The sequence below is a fragment of the Strongylocentrotus purpuratus genome, unplaced genomic scaffold (genome assembly GCF_000002235.5).
Source record: "Strongylocentrotus purpuratus isolate Spur 01 unplaced genomic scaffold, Spur_5.0 spur5_scaffold_16, whole genome shotgun sequence".
NCBI lineage: Eukaryota > Metazoa > Echinodermata > Echinoidea > Camarodonta > Strongylocentrotidae > Strongylocentrotus > Strongylocentrotus purpuratus.
This window is the reverse complement of record NW_022145601.1, coordinates 7053100-7065227: the sequence shown is the minus strand read 5'-3', so window position 1 is coordinate 7065227 and position 12128 is coordinate 7053100. Positions and strand designations below refer to the sequence as shown.

General features: G+C 37.1%; 1 protein-coding gene across 1 annotated transcript; it reads right to left on the bottom strand.

Moving 5' to 3' along the window:
* Positions 1–4014: 4014 nt before the first annotated feature.
* On the bottom strand, positions 4015–9709 carry LOC580397. Its single transcript, XM_780456.5, has 7 exons — positions 9534–9709; positions 7925–8051; positions 7013–7234; positions 6595–6737; positions 6022–6067; positions 4949–5100; positions 4015–4193 (listed from the first exon to the last, which is right to left on the bottom strand). The coding sequence occupies exons 1-7, from the start codon at positions 9551–9553 to the stop codon at positions 4088–4090; spliced, it is 816 nt and encodes a 271-aa protein (XP_785549.3). The 5' UTR covers positions 9554–9709; the 3' UTR covers positions 4015–4087.
* Positions 9710–12128: the final 2419 nt, after the last annotated feature.

The window sequence follows — 12128 nt, the reverse complement described above, 5'->3', positions numbered from 1 at the left end:
TTGTTAGTATGCCACTGAATTTCTTTGTTAAGGTGTCATCGACATTCACGATTGTTCATTTAATCTGTAACTGCATGTATTCACACAGTATAAGAAAAAGGTCATAATTTTTCTGAATAAATTTACTGAATGCTCTTTGTGAAATTGAAGTGGATTCTACTGCAGTAAACTACGAGTGTAATATTTCAATGGAAAGTTTATAGGAATCTTGTGTCAGAAAATACGCAAAATGAAACAATGACAAAGTCTAGTGACTAATTGGTGGTTTTGAGTCAATGGGTCACACATTGTTAAAGAATCACTAACCTCATTGCCCCTCCTTTCCCATAAATTTATTTTTAAACCGTCAATACTACTGGGCCAGAAGGGATTAGACCACACAGCGAGGTCACTGACAGGTGGCTATCTCATTAACTCAGCTCTCAACTAACATAAGAAAAAGAGGATCATGGGGGACCAACAGGCACCGATTTGGGAAGTTTTCTATATGGAGGGAGCAAGTAGCTACAAGTAGGATAGTGGGGCTTTAAGGCTTGTTCAAGAATACCTACATTTCTTAGAAACATATGTGTTTGGATCTCTGTACCAAAACTGATAATTATATACCTTAAGGTAGGAGCTAAATTTTGTTTGATTGCAATATGTGCTATTGTTGTGCAGAGATATTAACTCTATTTGAAATCATTTTAGAATTTCTGACATTTTCAAGTAGTATTCTGTCAAAATCGAGATGTTAATTACGAGTCATTCATTGAAGAATATATTTTATTTTATGATTATTTATAAGCAAATAAATGTACATATTATATATGAATAAATTGAACAAATCTATGAAATTAAATACGTCTCCATCCAAGTCTTTTGTTTTTCTGAGTTTTGAAGTATATTGAATCTCTTTAGAATAATACATGTCGATGTTTACCCAATACAACAGATTTTTTATATATTTTTACTAGAACGTTATAATAATAATAATTTACCCGACATGTTTTTTTGTCATATTAATGTCGTATACTGTTTAACCAGAAACTTTTAAATCGGCAAAATTCAGACCGATGATTTGATTATTTTGCAGGATGGAACTTTTTGAAAATAACTTCTAAATGACAAAAGATAACAGTGATTCAGTCATGTCAGTTATGTCTTTGTGAAGTGACTCTATCTATATGAATTACTTAATTCACTTGTTAGAAATAATACACCCTTTCACGGTTAAAGAGAAGGTTGAGTTCTGGGAAGAGGTGAAAAATAAATTGTGAGCGTTACTCATTCTTATTATGCAAGTGTGGAGGAACATTAGTTAAGACATGTTCCCTGAAAAGCATGGCTCTTCAAATGCCTTCATATTTTAAATATGCATGTAACATCGTAAAAATCGGGGGGGGGGGGGGGCCGGCTTTTTACGCCACGTGTTCGTGTAGTCCCATATACATCTTTCTGTGCAAGTGTTTGTAACTTTACCAAGACTTGGCCACATTTCTTATCATTTTGATGATTCCAGAACCTTGCAATACACACAAACTCTTATATGCTAAATAATCAACCTTTTCTGGTCGGTTCCACACCGTTTCTTTCACAATGCAATCGCATGACCAGAACTCAACTTCATCTTTAAGGCCGCTATTTTGATTTGCGAGTAAACATTGCGTCATCAATGTTTTCAGATGCGCATGTATTGTTGCGTCACTGCCTGTGCTGTGCGCTCACATCATATTGACATGGGCGCCATTGTGAATTACAAGTAAACAACTTTGTTTTTTGTTTACTCGTAATTTAAAATGGCGCCATGGTCAGCGTATGCGCACTCTTGTATTGTACTTGAATAGTCAGAATGCAAGTTGTATACATTAGTGTTTGCCTGATGGGACAAACCTGGCTTGCTCATCGATCATGCAACCTCACAAAAAGTAAGATATGCAATATACATTCCGACTATTTTGACAGTAGAATTATTTGTAACAGGTGAATGAAATAATTTGTAAGGAGGCACTTCGCAAAGGGGTATGCATCATTTGTTTACATTAAGAAATGGCCAATTACACGACCATACGCTTCCTCCATTCTCGTCTTTCTTTCTCTTTCTCTCTGTCCCTCGGAACATCACTTTCTCCTTTAAACAATTCGTTAACTCACTTTAAAAGTCCTGCTGTAACAAATCTGAGATATCCATCACACTGGTATTTGAAAGTATAGTTTATTGAAAATAATCATTCAGAGTTTCTTGATATACATATATGCTGCAAAACTGTGGAACCAGCTATCTACTGCTGTGCAGACGGCCTCATCTGTTGACCTATTCAAGAAACTACTTAAGTCACATCTATTCTGCTACTTACTTTACTACTTACTTTATTACCAGCCTACATATACTTTGCTGATCTCTGAGAAGTGTCTAACATTTGTTTTTAAGTGGCCCAAACATTGTGGAGCGTGTGTGCAGCGCTTTGTAACTGCGACGAAAAGACGCTATACCAAATACCTTTTGGATGGATAGATGGATGGTCCATAATTGGGAGAGTTTACAAAGTGCCAAATAATTCAAAAGTGACTAAAGTAGTGGTTTTTGCAAAAAATTCATCCTTGAATATCATGTGAGAATAGTCTTACCAGTTATCTGCTTACAACAACAACAAACACTTATAAAAACAATTCAACTAAAGCACACTATTCACACTAAATAAAGTAATTGTTCAGATTTCAAATGAATGTGAATCATATTCTATTAAGCACCTACTTGGAAAAAGGAGGAAATGCATGATTACAAAAATTGGACGGATGAATGGTTATATAATTATAAATCACTTAAAATACACATTTAACTATATATCCATACAGAATTTGACAGCGACTCCATGCAATATGTTCTGTAGGAACATGTATAACGTTTATCCATATATCTCATCTATGAATAATAAATCTCTTGTTACGACTATGACTAATGGTATTGATACTAGAAAGCATCAATATTTCACAGACATATCAAAAGACTTATAATATTTTTAATGAAGTATGTGAAAAAAGAGACATATATGATACAGGGCACATGTCGCATAATCACCCAAAATCATGTACAGTCAAACCTGTCTACAGCGACCACCCAAGGGAAACACAAAAAGTGGTCTTTTATAGACAGGTTCCTTTAGTACATGTTTCAATGAGAAACCATTTTCAAGGGAAACAAAACATGCGCTTGTTGTAGACAGGTGGTCACTAAAGCAGATTTGACTGTATTTCCCTTTGACTGAATATGGGACATGAGCTTAAGGCACCAGTGAAGGGTTTAGACCACAGATTAAGATGAACCTTCTTGAACTTAGGCCCAGAAGATTGCTCCTCATTTACAGTTCATCTTGATCACATAAGGAAGCAGCTACCAGCAGAGTAGAGACACTCTGCGAAATCTAAGGGTTCAAGCGAGATCCAGCAATCTCAAGTTGGGTGGGGCTAGGGCAATGAAAAAATACATGAGGGCTCAGGGCGAATTAGTCCCCAAAATGTTTAAAAGAGCCCCAAAAATTTGCAGAGTTCAATGCAAAACAAATTAAAGAGTGTTATTTTCATGCAAGCAAGCTTGAAAAGTAGCCCCCCAAATTTGTTAAGTATTTTTTTTCCCTGGGCTAGGGGCTCTGTATCATCCCTGGATCAGCCGAAGAGTGTAGGAGTACAGAAGAATGCCTCTGTAACTTTGACCTGCATCTCATGATGATGCAGCTACCAGTTGAGAGAGAGCCTCTGCAGAACCTGGAGGTAACCGAGAGACATCATACTACCGGTATTTACGTGGGGAAGGGCCCTAAATCACACCCGGATCCAATCGGGAGTATAGGACTCTCGGCCCCCCCACTCAGTGTTATTTAGGGTACACATATGCGTGTTCCCAGCACCCCCCCCCCCCTTTTCAGCACAAGTCTGGTGTGTACCTTTTCAGCACAAAGTCCGGTGTGTAAAGTCAATACGGGTAAAGTCAATGAGCCAGAGATTTTGGGAACACGCATGCGGTCCCTCCATTCCCGGAGTGGGGGGGGGGGGGGGGGGCGGGATAGGACTTCATGAGCCCCGGAGAGTGTCAAGTTTCCATTGCTCTGGATCACATTACAATGCAGCCACCGGTCGAGGACAGACCCTCTCCATCATCCGTGGGTAACCGGGAGACGCCATCAAGCACTCTCAAGTTGGGTAGAGCCTGAAATATCCTGGATGATAGAAAGAAAAGAAAAGAAAATGTTGAAAGTTGGAGAGTCAAATATGGGAGCAGATATTTCAAATGGGCTGGAGGAGGAAGAGGGGTGAGGCTTTTTCAAAAGCATTGTCATATATCAGGTGTCATGGTCTAGTGGATATGTCATCGGCATATCCACCGGCTGCGGCACTAATGTCCTTTGGCAAGACATTAATCTACATTTGCCACACTCGACCCAGGTGAGGTAAATGGGTACCTGGTAGGATTATTCTTTGAAATGCACTGTGCGCTGATTGCAAGATGCTCAGAGAGAACAGTATCTATGCTCACGAGGGCAATTAACTACCTGCTCTACCAACTACTTCATGGACAATCTAACCTTTGTAACAAGTTTATTTGTATGAAGGCAGAAAAAATGAGAGAAACAAAATGACGAAAGTTTGAAACAATCAGACAAATCAGAAGAACGGAATGAATGTTTGAAATACGACATAGCTAAATCTATGTGAGTCTAAAATAGAAACTTTGGTCATGGTTATAGTCATTGACAACCCTCCCATTTCTTGAGTTCAACAAGTATTTTAAGTTTCTATATATTGAAATATTGATATTTAAGTCATTTTGTGAGTTGGAACAAAAAGGAAATTAGGCCTATAGTGATTACAACTTTCAAAAATTCATAACTTTCTTATTTTCTTGTTGGATTACATATAATAAACTTTCACTAGTCTATTTCTCATTACAGAGGTTGGGTGTATATATATATACCTCTGTCTGTAGTTCTCCATGAAGCAGATAGGATTCCGTCTCAGGTCTAATGTCTCCAGTCTTGTCTTCCTCAAGACACTGATGCTATCGAATGAGTTGATCGAGTTGTCGCTGAGGTTAAGTACTTCTAAAACGGGACATCTTGGTAATTTCTAAAATAAAAGCAGGGGAAAATATAGAGAAGAGTTTAAAATTGAGAGTAAGCCTCACACTTCAATTTCAAATTTGTTTCACAACATCATAGAACATCATATTCACTTTGATCTACTTCACAGCTCTTTCACTTCTCATTCTCAAATCCTAAAAAGGAGGCTTCCTATCCTTTTAATCCATTGCCCCATACCTATAGAACAAACTACCTGCATTTCTAAGAAATAATAATTCACTTGGCTTAAAAAAAAACATCTGAAAAATATACATCTACAATTCTACTGAATTTGTTTACAGCGTAAGGGACAGAGCCTATATAAATCAAATTAGTAGGATCAATATGAAAACCAGTCCTCACGTTTGATATCTCTTAAATTCAAATTCAATATAATAATGAAAACTATTTTAATTCATAAATTCAACAAACATATGTTTTCAATAAAACTGCCTACAAAGGAACATATTCTCTGACGCAGGCTTTTTGCACAATCTGTGACAAAATTCCAAATTGGTGGTATTCAGGTAGCAACAGGTAAAAGACAGATTTTTTTTTCTTCTCTGATGAACTAGTGAATCAAACCAGTGGGTATTTCAATCTTTCTATTTTCAAGGTCCTCTACTAGACACTGACATAAAAAGGCACTTGACCTTGCCATCAGCCAGTGGCATGGCTACAGGGGGCACGTACCCCCTCCCTATCAAAAGATGAACACAATGGGGGAAGAGGTCTAGAAAAAAAAGAAGATGAAACAACCCCCCCCCCCTGCACCTTCCCTCAATCAGAGGCCTTGTAAATTTCTGTTTCATTTTCAGAGTATTACTGGTGCCCCGGCCACCACCACCCCATTCTATGATGTCAGTGCCCCCCCCCCCCCCCCCCCCCCCCCCATGACAGGACTCACACTATGCCACAGTTTTCTCACCTTGAATGATGTGATGAAGTTCTTGCTTGCATTCAGTTCTCTACAGCTACAGAATAAGAGCAAAGAGAATAATAATTTTTTTACAACAATCGGCCTTAAATACATACCGGTACATAACTAGAATACATACAACCAGTGTTTAAGTTGAAATAGAGCAAAAGTGAGCTAAAATGGCCCATATACACTTGAACAAACAAAAACAATGATCTTTCAAAACTCTCTAAAAATGCATATATGCTATAGGCTATTTGTGTGTGTTCTATATTCTGTAGCTTAGAATTTCCATCCATTGTAGATGACATTCTTTTTATTCACCTTGCCATATTGTTAATGTATTATTTTGTTGACTCTATATAGGGCCCCGCTCACAAGCTTAGCTTCTAACGGGGTCCTAAAACCATTCATTTTATGATGTAATCAAGTAAATATATGTTGATTAATGTAATCCCTGCACTTTATTTTTTATGTAAAAGATCATGTTTTGAATAAAATGAACTTGAACTTGAACTATATATCATCAAATAATATGATAAGTGCTACAAGAACAGACTATGAGCATTATTATGTTCTAACCAGTTGAATGAGATGTCTGAAAGGTTGATGATATTATCATCTCTAATCTGAACGGTCTCCGCTCTGATCAATCTCTTCATGATGCGGTGATGGTTCTCCTTCTGGTAGTCATGGTGGAGATCTTGAAACGACAGATTCGCATGCTGTAGAAAAAGTAATGGAAATATTTAATTGATCATTTGGTATCAGTCCTTGGGGGAGGAGGGAGGAAAGTATTACATGTACCAGTCTTACTCAGCATATAAAATGTGATTTAACCAGGCTATTGATTAAGGGAGTGTACAGGAGGCATTTTCAAATGTGCCCCCTTGTACCCCTTCCCCCTTCCCCCTTGTGGAACAATTCACAATTCTTTACAAAATTTTCTTAAAATGATGCCTTCACTGCAATGACTATTTTAAGATGTCTTTAATTGTACCTTTGTATTTTCCCAGTCCTCCACCTGTTTCTGATGCGCCTTTCTCTCCTGGCCCATCTTGCCATGATGAATCTTTCTACCCTGATCATCCTGGACCTTCTTAAAGATCTTCTCCTTGACCTCTGGTGCCTTACGCACCCGGGGGAAGTGAAGGTCACTCCCCTTCAGGTCATTGGAGCGCAGCTCGTGCCACAGGGTGTACCGGAATCGCTCTGATGGGAGCTGGATAATTGGAAAATAAGGGGATAATGATAATAACAATATCAATAATACTCAGATTTAATATAGCGCTTATTAGAATCACTAAGCGTTTCCAAACTTGGAGATTATTACCCCAGCTTTAGCTGTGCTGCCATTGCGGCGCTCTAGCATTTCAAAGAATAAATTCCTCCCAGGTACCCATTTACATCACCTGGGTTGAGCGTGGGAAATGTAGATCAATGTCTTAATTGCCAAAGTGATTGATGATGAATTATGTGTCATTTTCAACTCAGCCTATTTTACTTTAAGAAAATACACCCCCAGAAACAAAGTAAAATCTTGTGATGTATCTACATGTACATGTAGGCACAATTACAAGGATTTGTGTTTACAAGGCAAATAAACAATAGTTTTAAGGTGATACAACGTGATATACAACAACAGTAATTGTTTGCAAGCGGAAGGACGGAAAATGGAAGATGTGTTCACAGGCCTTGCTAATCGATCAAAAGGTGAATATTAAAGTCAGAGAGAGAGAGAGAGAGAGAGAGGCAGTCAGGAGAGAGAGAGAAGGCAAGAGAGAGAGAGAGAGGGAGAGAGAAGAGATATGGAATGATGCACATATTCTATGACAAATTTTCAATGAATACAAATATAAAAAGTACATGACTCATCACCACTTTAAAGCACCATATGCCATACGTTCCTTACCTTGGGTAATTTGACAAGTTTATTCCCAGATTGTTCAGCATTTTTAGGTGAGCTGACCGTGATGATAGGGACCGTGTTCCAGTTGCTATCTGTCTGCTTGCCGTTGTTGCCTGGGTAGGCTGGAGGACTGTAAGAAAGAATGCAACAAGGGTTAGAAATATGTATTCAAATATTTCCAGTGCAATCAAACATGCATTCAAATATTCCAATGCCATCAAACATGCATTCAAATATTTCAATGCCATCAAACGTGCATTCAAACATGTTATTCAATATATTCCAGATCTCAGTATTGGTTTGTTTGATGTTGTTGCCCAGGTAAAGAATGCAATAAAGATTAAAAAACGATGCATTCATTTCCACATTTGACACTCTCCACTCAGGGGTTGTATTCTGAAAAAATGTTATCTTTCAGGTAAGTTGAATGTGATAACGACTAAAATAGCAGGTTTATTAAGTATATATATTTTATCCCATGCAAATGTTAGTAGTGTGACTATGGTAATCATGATTTCATTATAATTTAGTATCCAATACATGATATGTAAGGAGTACCCTATCAATACAGAATTTCAAAATGACCCCCATATTGAGAAGGAAAATGACATTTTTACATACCCGGTAATTATCCCCCGGCCCCCTCCCTATAGACGGAGTATAACCATCTGGTATGGGGATTTCTTGATAAAGCTGACATTTGTCAACCTAACACGTATTTACAAGCCGATTTTGCCGGAATCTAGCGAAAATGTTTTTCCTTGGCTTAACCTATTCCTATAGACTTAACAGTTGAGTGAGAAAACAAGCTATCATATTCAAAAGAATATAGATCTAAGTTTCATCATTTTCATGGTCTATAACTATAAAATAACATGGGCAATGAAATGGATCATATGGATTGGGGTTTCAATTTTTGTTCTCATTTTGAATATCACAATCATTGCATTTTCATGAAAGAGACATCATTACACAAATTAATATATTATTCTAATGTATCTCTGTCAGGCCCAAAAAATGAAGTGGTCGGAAAAGGTATCCCCACTTTTTCCCTCTTGATCCATGGGCGTAATCCTTACGTAATACCTATTGTTCAGGGGGGATGATCTATTCATTCATCCCCCCTGAACAATAGGTATTACGTAAGGATTTACGCCCATGTCTTGATCACACAATCACGTGTGATTATTTAGAGAAAACCTTTTTCGTAGATTATGTCACAAAATACACGACCCTATTTTGTTTCTTTTCATTAATTGTTGTACGCATTTTGAGTGAACACCTCAATCTCAATACAATTTTTTAAAAATCTACTAAATTGTTAATTTTTTCTACTTTTATACCCCTTCTTCAATCTTAAATTGAATTGGCTTCGGTACATACGATGATGAATTCTTGAAATTTAATTAAAGAACTTACAGGAAAATCTCATTTCAGATTGGTCAGCTTTAAAAACCCAGCAACAACAATCATTACATTTTCATTCGCCATGCACACGTACATGTACCAGACATATACATTATGCATAGACTATGCCGTTATAATAATATATATAGACTATCATGATTATTTATATTCAAGTAGTACTAGTAGTACGTTAAAGTCAGCTTACTCTATTGTCATGTTGGTCATATTCCAAGGCAGGATCTACAGCAGTAAATTGGTCACATTTTCAATATTCAGTCGATTTCTGTTGAGCAAAATTGCGTTTCTGATATACATGTACGTTTTACAATACACCTGTTCACTGCACCGTACCGCCCCGTACGTACAGCTATTATACAGATAACCAGTACATTGTATATCGCAATCGTGCACTTCTCTAGTATAGCTATGTACTTTAGCGTACCTCTGACGTCATGATTGCTATGGATCCGGGCTTAGTCTTGCTTCGGGTTGTGGTTACACTTTGTGACATCCATTTTTTAAAAATAATTATTTATTAATTTATTTATTTATTTATGATATAATAAAGCATTTTCAATTTTACGATCCATTTGAATTGAATTTAGAGGTAGGATGGTAATAGACACAGGGTAGTAGTAGAGGTAGGGTAGTAGTAGAGATAGGGTATTATTAGTAGAGGTATCAATGTACTAGATGTAGGATGGAAGTAAGGTTAGGACGTAAGAGGGAAGGGGTGGTAAGGTGGTAGAAGAGGTAGGATGTTAGTAGAAGAAGGACGGTAGTAGATGCAGGACGGCTTAGCTAGAATGATATTTGAAATAGATATACGACTGTAGGGTGGAAGGTGGTATAGTCAATATGCACGTATTAGAAGAGCGATTCAATCACTCGGGAATATGTTAGTACTTGCAGATATGAATGCAGAACATAAGTATATGAAATTTAGATCCACAGCGTTTGTATATAATGATATAAAATTGATTGAGGATATGATTTCAGTTAGACAGTTGACAGTTAAAAGAATATATCAAGAGTTAATTAAAACAAAAATCGAAAAATCTAGAGCGGAGGAATTTTGACGTAATACTTTGGAACTTGAATATATACCTGTTTGGTCAGATGTTTAGTTATTTAAGTTAAAAAGTATAAAAGACAGCTTACTAATTAATTTCAATTTCAAATTCATGTATAATATTTTAGCAATACCATATAATTTTTTTAAATGGAAAGTTAATGCCAATGATAAATGTTATTATTGTAATCAAACAGGTGATTGTATGCACATGTTCTTTTTTTGTAACGAAGTCGGTATGTTTTGGAATGAAGTTGAAAGAACTATAAAGAAATATTTCATGTCTAATTTTAATTTCAAACCACGTCATCTATTGTTTGGTATTGATTTTAATTCAAAGAAGGAAAAAGATGTTGATATCATTTTGAATTATGCACTTTTTACTATTGACAAAAGTTTTGTTGGAAAAGAATTTAAAAAGAAAACAACTAAAAAGAGACTTCTTCATATTTTTATTTACCTATTAAGTTATCGTTTACAAATAGAAGAAAATATTAGAAAACCATGTATATCCCTCCAGTAATGGAGGAAAATGCTAAAAATGTGAATATGTTTATATCATTATGAAGAAAAAATAAAGAAGACCTGAAATGGTTATTTTACACACAAAAAAAAAAATAGTAAATAGTAATAATGGTTGACCTATGAAATAAACACCCTAATACAAATTGAAAAGAATGGAACTTAAAAACTATTTCATCTATTATCAACCGACTTTGATAGGATGAGGATTTGTAACTATTGATGAAATTAGAAGGGGGGGGGGGGGGGTATATGCAGGCACGTAGCCAGAGGTTGATGTCGGGGGGGGGGGGGGGGCACATACATGTAATCGATCGAGGTCAAAAAAGGGGTCTAAAAAAGTTCAACCGATCTTGGAAATTTTTGGGGGGCACGTGCCCCCCGTCCCCCCCCCCCCCCCCCGTGGCTACGTGCCTGGGTATATGAATGGGGAAGGTAATGTTATTTCTCATGTGATTCTTTGCCCCTCTCATATGAGTCGAAGGTGGTATATTTCGGATGAGGTACTATATTGCCCCTCCCCCAGGCACGTAGCCAGAGTTTGATGTTGGGGGGGGGGGGGGGGCACATACATGTAATCGATCGACGTCCTGGGAAGGGGTCTAAAAAAGTTCAACCGATCCTGGAATTTTGTTTGGGGCACGTGCTCCCCGTGCTCCCCGTGGCCACGTGCCTGCCCTCCCCTATATTATGGGAGGAGCTCATCAATTTCGGAGCACTGCTTAAATATACCACTAGCTAGGCTCATTCCTGTCTTAAGTCATGGAAGGGTATGCAGGGGAGGGACCCATTTGTAGACGAGCTTCTGTGTTTCTCCTCCCCTTCCAAATCTGTTGTGTTCAGTTATACAGGGGAGGGGTAAAATTTGGATGCATTTTGCCATTATTATCATCCATTTGATCAGGGTGGGGGTATTTCCTTTCACTGTCCTCTAATCCCTTTTAGGAGGGGCTTCAATTCCTTCCTTCAATTAAAAAATGTTATTTCTTATTTTTTTCACTCTTAAAATAATTTTTTAATTTTTAAATTTTTAATTGTTTAAATGACCAAACACCCCAGCCCTCTATGGGCAAAAGCATTCTTGAGTTCCAAAAGAGAATCCCAGTATATATAATTTTCCACCTGTAATAACACTTAACAAAATAAAAAAATAAACATAACAATTTAACAAAGAAAAACGAAAAATATAACCTAGCAAATTTTAAA

Coding starts and splice junctions, on each gene's coding strand:
- LOC580397 (XM_780456.5), bottom strand. CDS start 9,553: ATGACCAACATGACAATAGA. Junction 6,068..6,594: donor TCAGACATCTCATTCAACTG/GTTAGAACATAA, acceptor CTTATTCTGTAG/CTGTAGAGAACTGAATGCAA. Junction 5,101..6,021: donor ACTTCATCACATCATTCAAG/GTGAGAAAACTG, acceptor CTTTTATTTTAG/AAATTACCAAGATGTCCCGT.